At 36.4% G+C, this 19,371-nt stretch overlaps 2 protein-coding genes across 2 annotated transcripts; one reads left to right on the forward strand and one right to left on the reverse strand.

Moving 5' to 3' along the window:
* The first annotated feature begins 7,436 nt into the window (after positions 1-7,436).
* Positions 7,437-8,646, forward strand: LOC110797888 (DNA damage-repair/toleration protein DRT102). The gene has a single exon (XM_022003013.2). It carries the CDS (start codon positions 7,566-7,568, stop codon positions 8,463-8,465), a length of 900 nt encoding a protein of 299 aa, XP_021858705.1. The 5' UTR covers positions 7,437-7,565; the 3' UTR covers positions 8,466-8,646.
* Positions 8,647-8,749: 103 nt separating this feature from the next.
* On the reverse strand, positions 8,750-19,098 carry LOC110797887 (zeta-carotene desaturase, chloroplastic/chromoplastic). The gene is made up of 14 exons (XM_022003012.2): positions 18,791-19,098; positions 17,640-17,764; positions 17,096-17,230; positions 16,665-16,737; positions 15,961-16,034; positions 15,697-15,801; positions 14,897-15,141; positions 14,704-14,791; positions 11,095-11,137; positions 10,853-11,009; positions 10,029-10,157; positions 9,850-9,922; positions 9,268-9,432; positions 8,750-9,081 (listed from the first exon to the last, which is right to left on the reverse strand). Exons 1-14 carry the CDS (start codon positions 18,924-18,926, stop codon positions 8,920-8,922), a joined length of 1,710 nt encoding a protein of 569 aa, XP_021858704.1. The 5' UTR covers positions 18,927-19,098; the 3' UTR covers positions 8,750-8,919.
* Positions 19,099-19,371: the final 273 nt, after the last annotated feature.

The following is a 19,371-nucleotide window of genomic DNA, read 5'->3' on the forward strand; positions in this document are numbered from 1 at the left end:
CAATCGAGCCTTATTCCTGATCAAGTTGTCGTCCTTATCCTTCTTTTCCGTGTATACCCACTTACTTATGAGTGCTTTCTTTCCAGGGGCCAGTTTCTCTAGTACCAATGTCCCCTTCCCTTCAAGGGCTTCGACTCTGCAGCCATGGCCTCTCTCCAAGCCTCATGTTTCATTTCTTCTTTAAATATTTTTAGAGCTTTACTGTTTGTAATAGCTGCAACATAATTTCTATCTTTTTGCAAAAAATCGCTCATAATTAACAAAATATGTTATAGGATAAGGAGTACATGAGGAAGACAATGTCGAGTTTTTCCGTATAGTGTGCATAACGCAATCCCGAAGCTCAAATGACGGATATTTAACTCGTTTCCCTCTCCCTAATTCTTCCTCATTACATGTACCTGTTGTTTCATCCAGGCTACTGCTCGCCAATGCCTCACTCGTGCTACTACATTCGTTCGTAGCAGATGGGGCGTTGACTTGCTGCATTCCAGTGTAGTTTATCACTGTTGTTTGGGTGATAGCATGGTGCTGGCCATGCCCAACAGCACCTGATGCGCATGCCTCAAAGGTGTCTGGTTGCTACATCACCTCAGCATCGCCCAACTCCCTATGTTGGGAAATTGTGGCACCTCGACGTTGTTGTCCCATACTACTACCAAGAAGCATCTGATCCTCATCACTATCATATAATAATGCAGGAACATCACATTTATCATTTTCAACGCTTTCCCTTATTTGGTCATTGTATGGAAATATTTTTTTCATAAAATCGAACGTCCTGAGACATAAAAATTCACGAGTTTCCAAGTCAAAAAATTGCCGCCCTTTCTTTCCAAATGGATAGCCAACAAGAATACATCGTCTACCCCGAGAATCAAAATTTTCACCTTTACTCCGTTGATTTTGGGCATAACAAACATATCCAAAAACCCGAATTAAATCATACGACAGAATTTTTCCAAATAGCATCTCATATGGACTTTTATTACCAAGTAAAGGAGTAGGTGTCTGGTAATCAAGTAACATGCAGACAAAACACATTCCCCCCAAAATTTCTTAGGTAAATTTTCTTGAAAACGCAGTGCACGGGCTACATTTAAGAGGTTTTGATGTTTTCGTTCGACCCTACCATTCTGTTGGGGAGTACCCACACAAGAGGACTCAAACGATATCCCAGTCTTAAAAAAATCCCATTATCTCTTTGAATCACCTTAATATATATCCTAAATAAATTGGAGTTTACTCATTGCAACAAAAACTCATAAACATTTCTTCAACCTCGGTTTTATTACGAAGCAAATAAATCCATACTTCTCTAGAAAAATCATCGACAATAGTCAAAAAATACTGAGCTCCACAGGACGAACGTGTCTTGTAGGGCCCCCATAAATCTAAATGAATTAATTCAAACATTCTACTTGATTTATTTTCACTAATTGGAAAACTACTCCTAGTATGTTTTGCACGAGGACATACATCACATACTTTATTATTGGTCCTTACAGTTCCTCGTACCGGAGGAAGAAGCTTTAGAATTTTCTCCGACAGATGCCCCACTCGTTGATGCCACAAGTCCACTACACAATCAGTCCTAACAGCACGAGCCTCAACCAACGGAATCCCACGGAAAATAAATAGTCCATCTGCTCGTTCACCCAGGACAATCATCCTCCTCGTCAATCAGTCATGTATAAAACATATTTTGTTAGTAAATTGAGCAGAACAATTTGATTCATCATTTAACTGCATTACAGAAATTAAATTGCAATTTAATCTTGGCACAAATTAATTCATTATTTTTCTTACCTTTCAATTTTTTTTTTGGCAGGAGATTGCAATATTTCAAGAATCCGATGTACTTGGGCCTCAGTTACGCCCACAAGCCCTTCAGTAAGGCCCGCTTTTGATGCACCGTTGGGCTAGCCTGGAGCTGCTGATTTTGTGAGTTTGTTTGCTCGAACAGTAGTACTTGTTGTACCAATACTGGAGTTGTTTTCCCACTTGCTGGCGTGTTGGTACTGCTTGAGCACCGCGGTTACCTATGCGTCCAAACCGCTCAGAACTTTGACACCCCCCCCCCCCTTGGATTGGGGTCCCACCATTCAGGAAAACCGTGTAATTGATAGCAAGATTCTTCATCGTGACCACACCGATTACAATGATTGCAAAAACGATCACCACCATCTTTATACCCTGTAGTCCCACAACCTTTGACCTTAAACACCATCACGGTACCTTTGCCCTCTTTATCTCTGCGAAGACGTTCAATGTTAATACGTTATTGTACGCCTCGTCAATGTCTGGAAAAGGTGTTTGCGCAAGCAATTCAGCACAAAAGTGATGAAGATAATCCTCGTCTCTAATATCAGTCATCTGACCAGCAATGTTGCACCTGCAAGAGACGCAAGAGCACTTTGGCACTCGTGCAAACAAAACCAATTATTTGCATATCATAGATAGTATGCCGTTGTAGTCGGTGATTCTTTCATCTGTTGATTGTCTGCAATCTGCCAGAGTCATCTTGAGTTGACATACTCTTCTTCCAATAATTACTAAGCAGAACCGTTTCTTGAAATGCGTTCATAAGGCTCCCGCATCGTCATAATCTCTAACGGTTGAGCGTAAAGATTCTTCCAACGTATGTTTTATCCAAGAAACCAACATAGAGTGCACCGCAATCCAATGTGCAAGTCTATCTGGATCGTTTGTTGGCTCCGGTATTGATCCATCAACAAACCCAAATTTTCGTTTCGAAATCAATGCCCTACGTACGGATGTTAACCATTCTTTGTAATTCTTTGCGCCTTTCAGCCGGATCGGAGTGATAATATTTCCCGGACTTTCACTCGAACCCAGTTAATAGGCTTTGGCAAGAATTTCTTCCTTTGAAGAATTCCCCTCCTTCGTAGGCTTCAAAGGTGTTTTTGGTTCTTCATCATTGCTCGAAGATGTCTTATTTGCTCACGTATCTATTTTCTTATTTTAATGCGGAAAAAAATAGGTTTCTTGTAACTTAAAATCATGATACCATGTCAAATATTACTCAAAACGTATCTCTTCATATTGATAAACTGGAAATATGTATAGTACAAGGCTAAACTAGAAGTTAAGTCCTACTCCAACTCAATAAACAATAAACGTAGTATCCAAGCTAACTCATGCTAAGATACGAATATCAAACACTAACATCCTATGCGTATTAGGATTGCTAATTCTATACCGTAACAGTTAAACTTGTAGTCTAATTTTTAACACGATCATCCCTTAATAAAAACTCTGATGAACTTTTAAGATTTGAGAATTTAGCTCATTTGCTAGATGTTGTTAACTTAACTTTTTTTAAGACTCTCTTACCACCGGAGAAGCCAGCAAAGCCGCCAGCTACGCAAGGATTTGCGAAGGCAACTGCTGTTGTTTTCGCCATCAAATCAGACCCCAAGGTGGCGCAGGAAAACCTCACAGCTCTAACATTAACTTATTTACGGAGTAGTAGAAAGAGGCATAGCACGGAATACACCGTAAGTCTGTAACATGTTACATGAACGTATTTTGATGTGGACCCTGCCACCCACCATGGCACCATCTAGATCGCAATTTTGATGGTTCAGGTGTGTGCACGTAGCTCTAGGTGCAGTAGGATCAAAACGACCAACATTAAACACAAAACGCGCGTTTTCATTAAATTCCCTGAAAAAAAGAACAATGCCCTTGAACAAAAGAACAATTCCCCTGAACAAAAGAACGTTAAAGGGTCTGTTCTTTTCAGCTATGTTTATCGCGTTTTTATTTGATTCGCTGTTATTTTTGCGATATATATTCTTCTGGGTTTTAATATTTTGAATTCAAACTGTGAAGAGGAGAGACAAAGTGTGAACAAGGTTTTCTTAAATGGGTTTTAGAGAGAGAAAGTAATGAAAATCCCCAAGAATTCGTTGATTTTTCTGCTTCAACATCAAATTAAATTGATTCTTCTTCTTCAAATCTGAATTCTGCAGCTGATAATCAGATTTTGGGAGGTAATTTTTCAATTTTGTAATAATAAATGGTATGTTTTGATGATTTTGATTTTGTAATAATTGACTATTTTGATGATTTTGATTTTGTAATAATCGTGTTTTGATGAATTTGATGATTTTAATGAATCAAATTATGTAATAACACGCTGATTTCGTTGAAATCGTTGATTTTGAAGATTTTGATTATGTAATTACAAAAAAAAAATCCAGAAAAGAACAATTTTACGTATTAAAAGAACATATGCTCGTATTAAAAGAACAGTTTCATTATGCTCGTATTAAAAGAACATTTTCATTATAGTAGAAAAATAGACCATTTGTGTTTCATAATTTGTTCTTTTATTTTATTGTGTTCTTTTTTTATTATTTTAAATTTCATTTGCGTTTCATAACTTGTTCTTTTTATTTTATTGTGTTATTTTTCATGTTACTTTTTATTTATCCTTTGTTCTTTTGATTACGTTCTTTTTCTTGTTTTTATACATGTTAACATATCATGTTATTTTTTCAGATATTATGAATAATGTGCTTGATAATTCATAACAGAATGATGAAAATGATGATTCCGAATCATATGTTATTGTGGGACAAAATACTTGGCTTGTGTCTTTTAGTCTCTATATTTGTTCTTTTAGACTTTTCATTTGTTCTTTTTATAATACCATGTTAAAAGAACTAAATAAAAACACGTGCACGGTTCTCATTATGCACTCTTTACCAATTTTTCCTTTCTCCTTCTCCTTCTCTGTTCTTCAATTCTTAGATTCTACTTCCTATTTGTTCATTTTCTATTTTTCAGCAACTATATATATAATAATTGTACTTATGAGTCATAACCATTAGTCATTTTAGAAAGACATTTTAGAGAGAGAAAGAGGAGAGGATTTATATTCTCTCAACATAAGAGAGATTTTTTGAGAGAGAAAGAGTGAGATGGTGAATGAATGAGTAAAAAAATACATTTTCTCCTTATTCTCTCTCTAAAATTCCTTCTGAATGTTTCTTGTATGTTGAAAATGAGTGAATTAAGAAAAACACTAGTTCAATTTGGCTAGTGTTCGAAGCAAGAGAATCTCTGGAGAACGTGATATTTTCCAAGGATTGAGATCAGTTATTGAGGATTTATTAAAAGATATGGATGCTCCTGATAAATGATGATCAATTGTTTAAGGTACGTTTCCTTGTTCTTTCCTCTAATGTTCTTTTCAAATTGTTATGTTCTTTTCACAACTTTACTTTTACTGTGTCATCAACATAGTTTGTTCTTTTAAATCAACATAGTTTGTTATTTTATATCAACGTACATAGATTGTTAAAAAAGAACATATAATGGTTTGAAAAGAACATATAATGGTTTGAAAAGAACAAATAACACTTAAAAAAGAACATAGTCTGATTCGTGGTAAAAGAACAAAAGAACTTTTTTTTTTAAAATATAGATTTAGTTTTAAGTGCATCAAAAAATCGTCGTTTCGTCTTTTTAATTAGAACATAAAATCGTTTAAATAGAAAAAATAACACTTAATAAAAAAAACATAGATCTGATGCGTGGGATAAGAACAAAAATGCATTTAAATAAAAATATAGATCTAGTTTTAAGTGCATCAAAATATCGTCGTTTTCGTCTTTTTAATTAAAACACTAAGTGGTTTGAAAAGAACAAATTCAACTAATAAAAGAACATAGATTTGTTGTTCTTTTCGTCCCTTCATTTTGTTCTTTTGTTTGATAAGGAAAAAGAAAATGTTGTTCTTTTTCATGCGTTTTGTTCTTTTTTCTTTTTTTTTGTTGTCGTTTTTTTATTTTTATTTTGAGTTTTTGTAAATTTATTTTTCTTTTTATTTTGTTCTTTGTGTTTTGTAAAAAAGTTGTTGTTCTTTTTTTTAATTATTTTGTGTTCTTTTTAAATTTTTTACAGTTTTTTAATATTTAATAATATTATCGATAATATATTTTTTTTTGTTTTTCTATTGCATTTTTCACACGATGTTCTTTTTGAAAAATAGTTGTTCTTTTTATAGTTTATCAGGAGAGAGAATATGTTATTTTCATTTTTGTACCTTTTCTTTAGTTTTTTAACATTAGTGTTCTTTTCAGGTTTTAGTTAATATTCTCTTCGTTTACTCTACAATGTTCTTTGAGCGATTTCCTTCAATATTGCATAAAGATCCAATACTCCCTCCGTCCCGGAATACTCGACCCGGTTTGACCGGCACAGAGTTTAAGGGACTTGAATTGACTTATTTAATTTAATAGGTAGTAGTTGATAGTGGGTATTATTTTAATGTAGTTAGTGGGAGGTGGGTTAAGAGATGGGGTTGGGGGATAGTAGGGGTTGAATTTTTAATTATTTTTTGTAGGGGTGGAGTGAGAAATAATATAATATTGTTAGAATATTTCCATTTTTAGAAACAGGTCAAGTATTAAGGGACGACCCGATAAGGAAAACAGGTCAAGTATTCCGGGACGGAGGGAGTAATTCCCTAAATACATTACTTTCTAAGTTATTTCCCACCATACCGTCCACGTAAGGAAGGGAGAAAGAGAAGTAATTTTTTTTTTGGGTTCAGCATTGAACCGCCATATGAGATAGCGGTTTCGTTTTAAAGCAAACCGCCATCTGAGATGGCGGTTCAATGTTATAAACCGCTATTTGAGATAGCGGTTTGCATTAAATCAAAACCGCTATCTCAGATGGCGGTTTGCTTAATTGCAAATTATTTTTAACATGAATTACAGTTTAAATAGAAATACTCCTTCCGTCCCATAATTATCTTCCTGTTTGACCAAAATTACGGATTTTAAGAAAAGTGGAATATAGTACATGAAAAAGTGGAATAAAGTACAAATGATGATTGAGTTGTATGGAAAAGTGGAATAAAGTACATGTGAAAGAGAATATAGTACATGGGAAAAGTGGAATATAGTACATGGGTGGGGTTTTCAATTCAATTTTAATTAATATAGTACATGAGAAAGTGGGGACCTTAGTAGCCAAAATTAGAAACAAGAAGATAATTTTGGGACGCTCGTTTAGGAAAGCGGGAAGATAATTTTGGGACGGAGGGAGTATAACTTAGAAGTAACCTCTTGTGACATCAATTGTGTATGTAGCTCAGTGGATAGAGTGTGTGCTTTCTAAGTAGGAGGTCGTGGATTCGAATCCTACTTGACGCATTTATTTCTTTTTTAACCATTTCTTAATAATAATTATAAATATTTCCAAATTTAACTTATCAATATTAGTGTTTGTAGCTCAGTTTTAAGTTAAAAAGTGGCGTATTTTGAGAATTTGACGTTCTTCTCATATTCTTTATGTTTAGTTTCTTACAGTATGTTTTTTTTTATTTTTTGCATTTTGGTGCAGGTGCACGTAGATCTACCTGCTGCACCATCCGCTCGTTGCATCTAGATATCTATCACTCGGCAAAGAAAAAAACCCAACAAAACACTCACTCCACTAAATTTCCATTTTTCTACCATCACTCCGATCACTTCATAGGTCCATCTTTAATTCTTAGTAAGAATTTCTTACTATCATCAACCATGGCCGATCACACCACTACCCAACCTCTCAAATTCATCACCGGCGCCGACTCCTCCGGCTCCTCCATCAAAGACGCCCTCGTCTCCCACCTCCGCTCCCTCAACATCGATGTCGAAGACCTCGGCGAAGCCCCGTACTACACCATCGGCGAGAAGATCGGAAGGCGAGTTTCCGCCGGCGGATCCACCACCCGCGGCCTCGTCGCGTGTGGTACCGGTGTAGGCGTTCAGATATTTGCGAACAAAGTCCCCGGAGTTTACGCCGCCACTTGCGTCACCGCCGATGAGGCTAAAAACACCCGGTCCATCAACAATGCCAACGTCCTTGCTGTCTCTGGCATATCAACTCCCCCCGAAACCGCCATTGAAATCCTTGAAACCTTCATCAACACCCCCTTCAAGTCCCCCTGCCCCGCGTCCGGCAACAAGGAATATGCCCCAGAAGTGGAGGACTTCCTCAACAAATCCATCCCAGAGATGGAGAAAATCGGAAAATCGACATCAGAATCAGAAGAGGCGTGCGCCATTTGCTGCTTAGCAAAGAACAGGGAGTTTGTTCCTGTGGAGATAATGCCCGGAGGGATGATGAAGATAGTGAGAGAAAGTCCGACATCAGCAATTATCCGGTTCGAAGCCGGGAGTGTGGAGCCTGCTCATCACCATAGCTTTGGGCATGATTTGTTTGTGATGAAGGGAAAGAAGACGGTGTGGAATTTGAGTAAGAAGGAGAAGTATGATCTGAGTGATGGAGATTATCTGTTTACTCCAGCTGGGGATATTCACAGAGTTAAGTATTTGGAGGATACTGAGTTCTTTCTTAAGTGGGATGGTCCTTGGGATATTATCTTGGATGAGGATCTTCAATCTGCCAAGGCTGCTATTGCTAAGGAGGACTCCTGATTGTCACATTGATTTTTGATTTTTGATTTTTGATTTTTGATTTTTGATTTTGTACTCATGTTTGTATCATCTTAATAAACCTTACTGGTATTTCCAATTCTTGATGTTTTGTGTCACAGTCTCGTGAGTGTATTCGTGTTTGTGTAATACCAAGTATAACAGAGTGTGATGATTTCAGAGATGGTGGTATCACTCCTCTTCACATTATTAAGCTGATGCTCAAAAATATCCATGGACTTTGATAAGTTTCATTTTCGAGTTTTCCTAAACAAGAACTGGTGGAGTTATTTGAAGCACTTATAAGCAACTTTATTACATAGAAGAATACATTTTGAACAATCATGTTTTATAAGAGTAATATAAATGCATTTACGTATGGTGAGGGATTACCACTGGAATATTACAATGCATGAAGGTGGTAGAAAAATTAGGGAGCTAAGAACTATGTGCACAATCATACAAGACTTAACTGAGAAGAGGAAGTTGCAGTAGGTTCTAGAGATTCTACGGCAGGGAGTTTCTCTCTTAATGAAAACAGCTCTTCTCCTGCATCACATACGTAAGCAGAAGCCTGCCTGCCTGAAAGAGTGGCGCCCTCCATACTGTCAATGTAATCCTGTCAAAAGGTCCAGTTCCGAAGTTAAATATTCCATCTTTTTAAGGATTTTTGAAACGGGAAATTAATAAATTAGACTACAAGTACAATGTTTACTAGTTCAGACTTCAGGGCTTATTAATGTTGCAACAAGAAGGAAATAAACCGGAGTATTATGCATCAAATCATAAAGTCAACATCAGTTACCTGCTTTGTGTATGACCCAGCAAGGAAAAAGTTTTTAACAGGAGTCTTTTGATCAGGTCTAAAGGGATCTTTTCCAGGACCCTCGCGGTACAAGGACTGCCCAATTTTGACAACAGATGACCAAGTCACTTCCAAGCCTTGGGCAGACGGAAACAATATCAAAACCTGGCATGTCAAGCAAACAGACTTTAGAATATAACAATTAAGTGTTCCAAATGCATAGAAAATAAGCCAAATATGGATCACTTTTTAAGCCAACTGGTAAACTCAGCAACTTATATTTTACATTGAGAGCCTCAAGCTTGCAGTAAAATTATGAGGACACAGAATCAAACTCAAGACAGCAAGGCAGGTTGGTACACACAAATTTTCGAACTCTTGAAGGCAAAAAAGTGTAAATTTTCTGTAACAATCTGTCTATAATGATCACCACAATTCAGTTTCAACTATCCAGGCACATAAGATTTAACAGGAGATAGCCACCATGCAATTGATACTACACTTAATCTAGTTTCCCGCAGGAGGCGTGAAAAATATATCGCAAGGCAAAAGTACCATCACTTTCAGGAGTTGACCACTCACCTGCTCTGAAACTCTCTTTATAATTTCTTCATTTAATAATGGCATGTAAGGATCTCCTGGTGTAAGAACACACCTGCGCCCAAAACATATTTTTGTGACTATGAAGCAACAGATCAAAGTTTGTATTTTCACAGTTATATATACTTTATAGCTTCATTTCAAAAGAGAAGTTTCCTTACTGGAGGAGTGACCCTTGCCCTGCAATATAGTAATCTTCTGGTGATGTCAGAGCAAGGTCTGCAAAACAAGAAAAATCTGCATCCGGTGTGTACAAAAGATTATCCAGCCCTGTTGCTTGTTTCAGTTGCCTGAAATATTCTTAGACATTTGATAAATGAAATAAACAGTGTATATTAATGTCGTAATTTTGAATTATACAAATAAAAAATCTGAACTTTGTCCATTTTCTATTATATGTAAGGGAAGATTCACGTGACAGTTTAATAACAAAAGATGTAATATCCCTTCATTAGTCCATTCATATTAAAATCGCCAGATAAAGTACGAACGTCACTTGTGTCTTACCGTACATGCATTTCATACAAAAATCACTCGTACGTGTCACAAACTCGCAAGTGATAGTTATTGAAAAGCAGAATATTACCTTTTCTGGTAATAAAAAAAATTATTGCCACAAAAAGCATTTACGATAAAGCTAAAGTGTAAGGACAAACCTTATATGAAGGACTCTCCTAAAACACAACTTTACAGAATACAAACAGGCCTTTAGAAAGCAAGGCCAAAACAACAAAATACATCTTGACTCTACAAAGATTTCAACCAAATTCTATGCAAATTTTTTACACTGACTCCTAATATGTTGTTGATTCTATTCTTTACGATGAATTTAATATACTTTACAATTTTATCAATCTGTTGCAGAATATTACTTGTTCATCCAAAAAGGCTCAAGTGTGATTTTATGAGATATTTTAATCCCTTTTTAAATTTGCTAAATTTGTCAACAAATTATTCTGGCTATAGAGCCCAGTTAGACAATTACCTAGACTGTTCTAGATCCCGCAATTCTGTGACCCATCCATTGTATCTAAGTTGCACAGTGACAACAGGCACCCCTACAAGCTCGTATATATTGTTGAAAATTTCCAAATTTCTCCACTCCGCTGGCAACAATCTTTTGATTCCAGGAACATCACAAGCTGCCACGTAAATATAGGATTTCGCATTAAAAACATTAAGTCAAGTGTAAAACACAGTGAACAATGGAAGGGTGCAAGGAATTACCTGCAACATAAGCATCAGCCCTCACTGTTTTCTTTTCTGTGGCCTGAGATTGATGAACATGAAAATTACACCTAATATTAAACAACGGTGCAAGTAATCTTTCAAAAGTAGTAACAAATTACTTGACAAAAGAGCCTTGATTTTAGAAGCATATTATATTTCCATGTTACCCAACAGACAAAAGAGCCTTGATTTTAGAAGAATCTATGATACTGAACAATATCTTCAAAAACCCAATGGAGTTAGAGTTGGAAGCTTGTCCTTAAAATTCATTTTGCAGAGTTACACATTTACATCGAACATCTGATTTCACAAAACATTTCTGCAAACAACCAATAGTCAAATAGCCAACATAAACAGACAATACAAGCAGCAAGTCAAGCCATCTAAGAGAAAAAACCAACAGTTGATTGCCATCTTGCCAAACACGGCCATAGACTATTAAAATCTAAAGTAGCTTTTCCATTGCAAAAGGCCAAAGAACTTCACACGTACTATTTGAGATTGTCCAAAAGGACCACCACCTTACCTTTTGAGTAAACACTCACTATTTTACAACTATTTTAGAACTACTTACCCCTTTTCTCATTCCTTCTTAAAACTTTCTCTTTATTCTATCCCTCTCTCTTTTCGTCCACTTTGAAATTTATATATTGAATTCAACAGCTATTTGTAATCCTTATGCCAAAATTCAAGTGTAAAAAATTCCTTACCGGACTGGAGTATGTGAAAGTGACCTGAATTTGAGCTCCTAAAGATGAGCGTAAGGATAAAAAGTGGGGAAGAAAGAAAAAGGAAAGGTGTTGGGGAAAGCAAAGCTGAAACAATTGGCCAGATAGTGGTTGATTAAAGTCTGGGATTAAAGGCCATAGGACTGAAAAGGGGGTCACTCAAGGAGGATAATGAATGAGGGTTTCTTTTCCTTGAAGGAGGGCCACAAGTTTTGACATTTACGCTTTGCTCTTTCACCTAGGTAACATATGTTTTGGGAATATAAGTTCCAATAAAGGCCACTCAAGTTCAAATCACAACTTAAATAAGTTCAGATAAGTTTCAACAAGTTACGTTAAGTTCAGACTAGTCCAATAAGTTCAAATAAGTTAATTTCAAAACTAGTACAATAAGGCCTTGGTGGCCTTTCAATTGGAAGCAGGTGACTCAGAACTTTAAAGAATCCTTATGTTGTTATCCATGTCTTCTAGGTGGCAGAAACACTAACCCTTCATCTTTCACTAGTTCATAGTAACCATGGGTAAGGCTTCTTTTGTTGGACAAAAAAGAAATATGGAAAGCAAACAAAAAAATATACTTCCTTCGTTACCTAAATATTGCACTATGTACAGTTTTATGCTTCCCAAAGCACGACTTTTACACATAATATCTCGAATTATGCATAAAAAAAAATTGATAATAGAAAGTATATGTCGAGACGACTCTAACAAGGTCCTACATTACTACATTTTTTTCTTCCGTATAAATCACAAAGATGGTCAAATGTCATTGTGTGAACAGTAAAAGTCGACATGGTGCAATATTTGGGGAACTGAGGAAGTATATCACTTATGAACACTAGTCAAACCTTCATTGTTCTCATATATAAAATCTACATCATACTCCTAGAGATATTGTAAAGATTGCCTTCAAAAATCTAATGACTATTAACTAGGTCTTCTTGAGTGAGACATTGAAGTAGACTTCCCTCAGGATATACTCCCTTCGTCCCTAAAAGATTGTCCCAAACCACATTTTTCACTTTATTAAGAAAGAAGGCAAAAGAAAAGCAATTGAGTTGGTTATTTTGTCGTTTTGCTATTTAAATAATAGAATGTGAGAGGAGAAAGGTGAGGACCACATACTATAAATCGTATGGAGCAAACTTAAAAGGACGAATCGAAAAGGAAATTGAGGCAATCTTTTAGGGACGGAGGGGGGTATTCAACTGGGATGTTAAGTAAGCATTAGATTCCCAAGATACTCACTAATACAAAATGCGGGGCTTGCATGTTTAACAACCGGAAAAAATGGTTTCATGCAATGACCCATGTCACCCATCATTAACTTTTTTACAAAGTATTTTTTTTATACTCCGTAATGGAAATATATGAGTTTTTTTTTATTTTTTCGTCAAAGTACTTGAGAATTATGAAATATGATCGAGGATCTGCAGCCTCTACTTCTAGATGCCATGAGTTGAATCTTAACCATCATTTCTATGCTCATGATCTATTTCTTTTCTTTAAGGGGGGTCAAGGCTCTTAAGTCTTAACTTATGCAGTGGAATACAAGTGGTCAATTCAATTCTCTTATCCATAATGGTTTATTGCACAACAGTGTTTATCATGTCAAAAAAGGTAATTGGAGAAGAACTGCTTTGTGCAGATATTTCTTTGGGGAAGTATGCTATCTGAGGCATCAGATATTTTGTGGCTTGGATCCAAGCCTTGGTGAGAAAATATGTGCGCAAATAATGGAAGCTCATTACCCCTTATGGGCCAAGTGGGAACAAGTGTATGTAATTGGCAGAAATCGGTGATCTTCCCCCTGACTCCTGCAGGCTGCAGCTGATGCAAAAGCTGAACTTGGAAACAGTACGTGTATACAGGATAACTGCAACCTATGTTACTCGGACTCTTCGTTTTACCTCCGGTACCCGTGTCGGATCCTCGACACTTGGACATGGGTATGGACACTCCGACACTTCATTTTGGTCTAAAATTAAGGGAAATTTCCACAATTTAGCCGTGTCGGACACTTGGACACGTACCCGTACCCGACACTCGTACCCGAGTCTGGGTAACATAGACTGCAACTACTGGTTATTCTGGTAAACCAGGAATCATCATCCTTGGGCTTCTTGGTATAGTTGGTTAGAAAAACAAAATCCTAAGGTTTAATGTGTGGACTGTGGACATTTACCTGAGATCCATAAACATTTTCTTCCAAGGTCAATTCAGCAGTAAGCGTCTGCAATGGGTTTCTAGGCTGCCCAAATTATACAAAAGAGAGGCTATATAATGGTTGAGCAGGATGTTTTTCAGCGTCAAAAGTGGTGGTCAAAGAGGTATAGGGCCAGTTAGCTCAGAAGATCTGTTGCAGGTGCTATCTTGGCCACTGCGACTTATTATGTTTGGTATGCAAGAGTAAAGCTATTTGGGATGAATTTGAAATCCAGCATGGGAATGTCTGTAAGCAAATAAAGTTTGAAATTAATAATAAAAGTCAGTCTGTATTTTGTAAAACAATCCAACAGAAGATGATTGATGGTTTAGGTAGATCTTAGGAAACTGATAGATTTTGCGTGTAGCTGTCTAGCTGTTAGTAGGGGCCTAGCTGTCGATGTAGGGGAGCCCTTTATTTAAGGTACCACCACTCCTCCTTGAGAGGATATGTCCTTGTTTGATGTATTAATTATTTCGAGAAATAGAACTTCTCTCATTCATAAAAACAATATGATCATGACGGTAAGTTACATGTACCTAAACTCGAAAAAAACAGCACTAAATGCATAAATCAGGGCACGTCAATTGGACACAAGGAAGCAGAGCCAGCCTACATGACAATCTGAACTTGATGATATAATTATTATATTATTGTTGTATGAAAACAAACCTTGGTCATGGCTATTCCTGTTACATACGTCTCTCCATTAGGGAATTGGTCATAAAGAATTTTTCTGCACCCCCACCTCAAATGAAACCTGACATGGTGGCAGTAGGAATTCAAAATATGTAACTGTTATAGAAAGAGGTGAAAGAAAAGTGCAGAAATTCAACCAACGAAATAAAACTTTATGGATAAACACCTTCCTCCTTTATCTTCAATATACTTTCTGATTGGTCCACTCAGATAAACATCAGGAGAACCCTTGAGCATGCGCAGCAAAGAAGCCTCTGTCTTTGTGGCAAACAATGAGAATATCGTGAGCATACAACGCGCACTTATATTATCACAATCAATAAACCCAAGAGCATAGGCAACAGGATCCCACATTCTCTGAATGCTAGCACGTGTTCCACCTTTCGATAAAAACCAATCTGAAAAGCTTATCTGCGAATTGGAAATAGATTATAGTATGTTCAGTTATCTAGAAAGGTTTCCAAACAGATAACCACTAAAAGCACTTGTGGCTGAGCCAGGGATAACAAAAAAGGAAATAAAAAAATAAAAAAAAAATAAAAAATAAAGAAAGAAGAGAGAAGAATAGACTATAATGAAACAGCCTGGTACTCTGGTGCAGCTGATTAGGATCTGACGAAATAATGCTCCTTCAAAAAGAATGTTGTGTATACTCAAAAGATCATACAGGAGATTAAATACATAGTGAAGAACAGAATCAACACTGTAATTAGAAAATCTGTAAGTAGGAGTAATAGAATTTGGTTTGATTCTTTGTAGATTACTTGGTTCTGTTTGGTTTGTGTTGTATAGGGGCTGGTTTTAGGCTTTCTGTAAGCCTGGCTTGATTCCAAACTTTAAGTGTTGGAGGGAGGGTCCACCTAGAAGGTTCTCCCTCGCACCTAATGTCGGTTAGTTTATAATACTTCTATTTGAGCAAAATATTTCACTTTACTTTCCAAAAAAAAAAATATTCTACATGCTTACAGAATCTAAATTCCGTATATCCTGCATTGCTCCATCTGGATCGACAAGGGCACGTACAACTGGACTTAGAGCAAGAGCCAGTGCATTCCTTGCTTTGTCGTAAGTCTGTAATTAATCCAAGTGCATGATTAAAGCCATACTCAAAATGGAATAAACTCTGGACCAATTAAAGAATTGGCCCCGTCCCATATTGTTACCATTAAGTGAATAAGGCTCTTGCAGAAAGTGAAATGGGATTAGAATTATCAATATTGCAGTGATTACCCCAAGCTGATTTGTTGTCAGAAATGCCTGTATTCCATGTATTGGAGCTCCAATAGGAAAGCGGAAGTCAAGCTCTGTCAAAATAAGCAAGTCGAGCATTAACACTTATAGTATGATTTCATCTTGTCGTATCATTATACTATCATTCATATCCAAAGAGACCTCTGCTCCATCTGAGCCATAGAACAAAATTGTGGTTGCGATCTGCTAATAGTTGCAGTATGTTGCAGAAGCAGCATCAAGGGGGTTTTATGTCACACTTCACGTGCATTGCGACGTGAATAGACAAATTGAAAAAAATTCCATTTTGATGATTGTAATTTACAGTAATGCACAAACAGATCATGTACGTCCATATACTCTATATTTAAAGGTGTCACTTTTCACAAGTATTCACCATGTGTCCCCAAGTGATATTTGTATTATGGTCTCCTTATATGTTCTTCTTAAAATAGCGGTTAGTCTGTCTTAAACTTGAGAACTCTCACATGAAGTTTAGTGATCTTACCACCAAGATAGTTAAGGATTTGTTTACATGATGAATGTTACAGCAAGATTTTAAAACACATGTAATAGGATGAGTTTTTGATGAAAGACACATCATCTTAATATAATTTCAAATGATCCTGATCAAAAAAAAAAATCATAGAGACACATCTATTGAATATAAAGGGACACAGAACAAAGTAAAAAAGAACACATACCACCAATTTGACCTCCTTTGTTCACGAAGGTGTGAGTATGATCCTTGACCAGAAGATTTTTTTCTGCACCTACCTAATAAAGAAAAACACAAGAAACACTAAGTACATGCAAATTTTGGAAGATCTATTGAATAAATTTCGACTGACGTTAGGTAAGATGAAACAGTTTTAGAACATAACGTTAACTAATATGAAGCCCGGAAAAGACTAATCGTATAAAGCTATTAACACAGATTGTCCGTCCACAAAAAGAACATGTTTATTCTCATATAGTAGGATGTTTATGACTCCCTACGGAAGACAGTGTACAAACAGCTGACAAGACTTGCTGTCAGGCTGTCAGCTCAGTAACAAGTACTTCGTATTAAAAGAAGACAGAAGAGACAAAATCAGAGTTGTGACTATAATAACATCACAACTAGACGATTCACCTTTTTCATCAGTCTGAACAAATTGTTGTAGCAGCCAAAGAAGACATGCAGTCCCATTTCAACATGGTTTCCCTTTCTGTCAACAAAAGAGCCCACTTTTCCACCTATGAAGGGCCTTGATTCATATATATCCACCTATATAAAACCACAATTAATGAGAAATGTTGAAGAGTCCGCAATGTTTGGGTCACATCCTTTAGAATGCTGTGGCTATAACTAATAAGAACCACTCACACACACACACACACACACACGCATAAAAAAATGGTGCTGTTCAAGTTAACAGAACTGATTTGCTTCCTTCAAAAAGCCCCATCTTTTCCTTATAATATACAGGGATATACAGATAGATGAAAAGCATGAGTATAGATATGAAAAGATTATCTTAGGCTCCCAATTATTTGAAGGTGGCAAACTCTAAGATGTTAAATGCAGACATAATGCATTAGACACCATATTCATTTAGGAGGAGAATCTTAACACTTATTGTCCCCAGACCCTGCTGGACACTCTAGCATAAAAGAAAAAAAATAGCGGCGAAAACCTCATGCCCTTGGTCCAAAAGCTCAACTGCAGTGGACATGCCTGCAAGTCCTGATCCAATAATTGCTACCTTTAGCTTTGGTCCCTTGTAACGTTCAGGTTCTGGGGGAAACAATCCCTTTGGAGCTGCCAATAAGATCATTCAAAGGTACTTTTAGAAAACAATCAACTATCATTACCTCAAAAAGTAAAAACTTAGAAGTTAGCTTATCAGTTCTCAATTTCTAAGTGAACTTCTCAATATTGGTGAATTGTGATGCTTCAATATAATAACATGGAGGAGTGTCTATAATTACATTACACTCTCAGTATTGTTGTATATCAAACCAGCATCATATCTACTTATCACTTAATCAGTCTAAACCAAAACCCAAAATCTCAAAAGTTCTATATCTTTGGAGCTCTATGACATTCTGGCCAACTTAAAACTAGATCTAGAATGAATTTGCTCTCACATCTTTTACTTTATTCCATGTATGATTGAATTTAAAGCACTGTTGATTACATTAATAGTGTGCTTAAAGCTTGTACATCAAATTTTCTCCCCAAGTATGATATAGCTTGGACGGGAACCTACATAAGTGCACCGAGCAAAAGAGTACCACTACTCGCAGTTGGGTTTTGAGACATCAAAACTAGATCAGGATGACATAAACCTGAAAAGAATGCAACATTTTTCGATGATTTAAGATAGTCTAACGTTTTTTGCTCCATCAAAACTCAAACCATTTGCATCTCTCTGAGATATAGGACTTTCATATGTGAGTGATCGCGTGCGGGGCATTACTTTTTTTCAGTTTTTTTTCTAAATGTATATGCTGCTTTCCCCAAATATTTGCATTAAAGCATTATATTTGACAAGAGAAATTCACTCAATCTACATGAAATTAAGCAATCATGGATAATAATCAGTGAGCAAATTGCAAACAAGGAATTGCTGTAAAATATTATGTAAACATATCAATCACGTGAAAATTTAACCAATTCAAACAATTCGCACCAAGAAAAAACAAAAACAAAAAAACTACGCAATTAATAAGTATATATATAGATAAACAATTAAGCTTGGAAATTTGAGCATACAACTACAATAAACGCGAAAAGTAGAAATTGAAGGCGCCAAAAATTGAGATGAAAGTAAGAAAAACGCACCATTAGTACTCATATCGGAGACATCTGAGTCCAAGGAGCAACGAATACGCCAACTCCGGCGAACATTAAGCAGAGAAACAGACTTCCGGCTGGATATTCCGGCGGAATTCGCCGGAAAACAGAGGGTAGACGCCATGGGAGGAGAGAAAGTGGTGTAAATGGAGGTTAGTTAAGCGGAGAAATTAGCCATGGATAAGTGTGTGTTGGAGAAGGGAGAAGAGGGGAGGGGGGAAATGAGTTGGGAAGTGAGGAAGAGGAATTACGTCAATTACCGGAAATGGAATTTTGTCAGGGCGTTTAGGATATTAGTGACATTATTAGAATATTAGCATCGCCTAATTTATAAATACCTTGCTAATAATACGGAGTAGTAATTTCGTACAACAAAATTTACCACGGGGTATTTTTTTTTGGTGAGAATGCGCTATAAGAGGACGTAAATCAGAAAGATAGTGGGGATATGAACTTGTGAACGAATTATAATACATGTGCGCTTAACTTTACTTATTGGACCAAGATCTCATTGGTACAATAAATTGAGAAGGTGAATAAAATTGTGCGAAATGTTATTTTACTAATTT

The sequence above is a fragment of the Spinacia oleracea genome, chromosome 4 (assembly GCF_020520425.1).
Source record: "Spinacia oleracea cultivar Varoflay chromosome 4, BTI_SOV_V1, whole genome shotgun sequence".
Classification (NCBI taxonomy): Eukaryota; Viridiplantae; Streptophyta; class Magnoliopsida; order Caryophyllales; family Amaranthaceae; genus Spinacia; species Spinacia oleracea.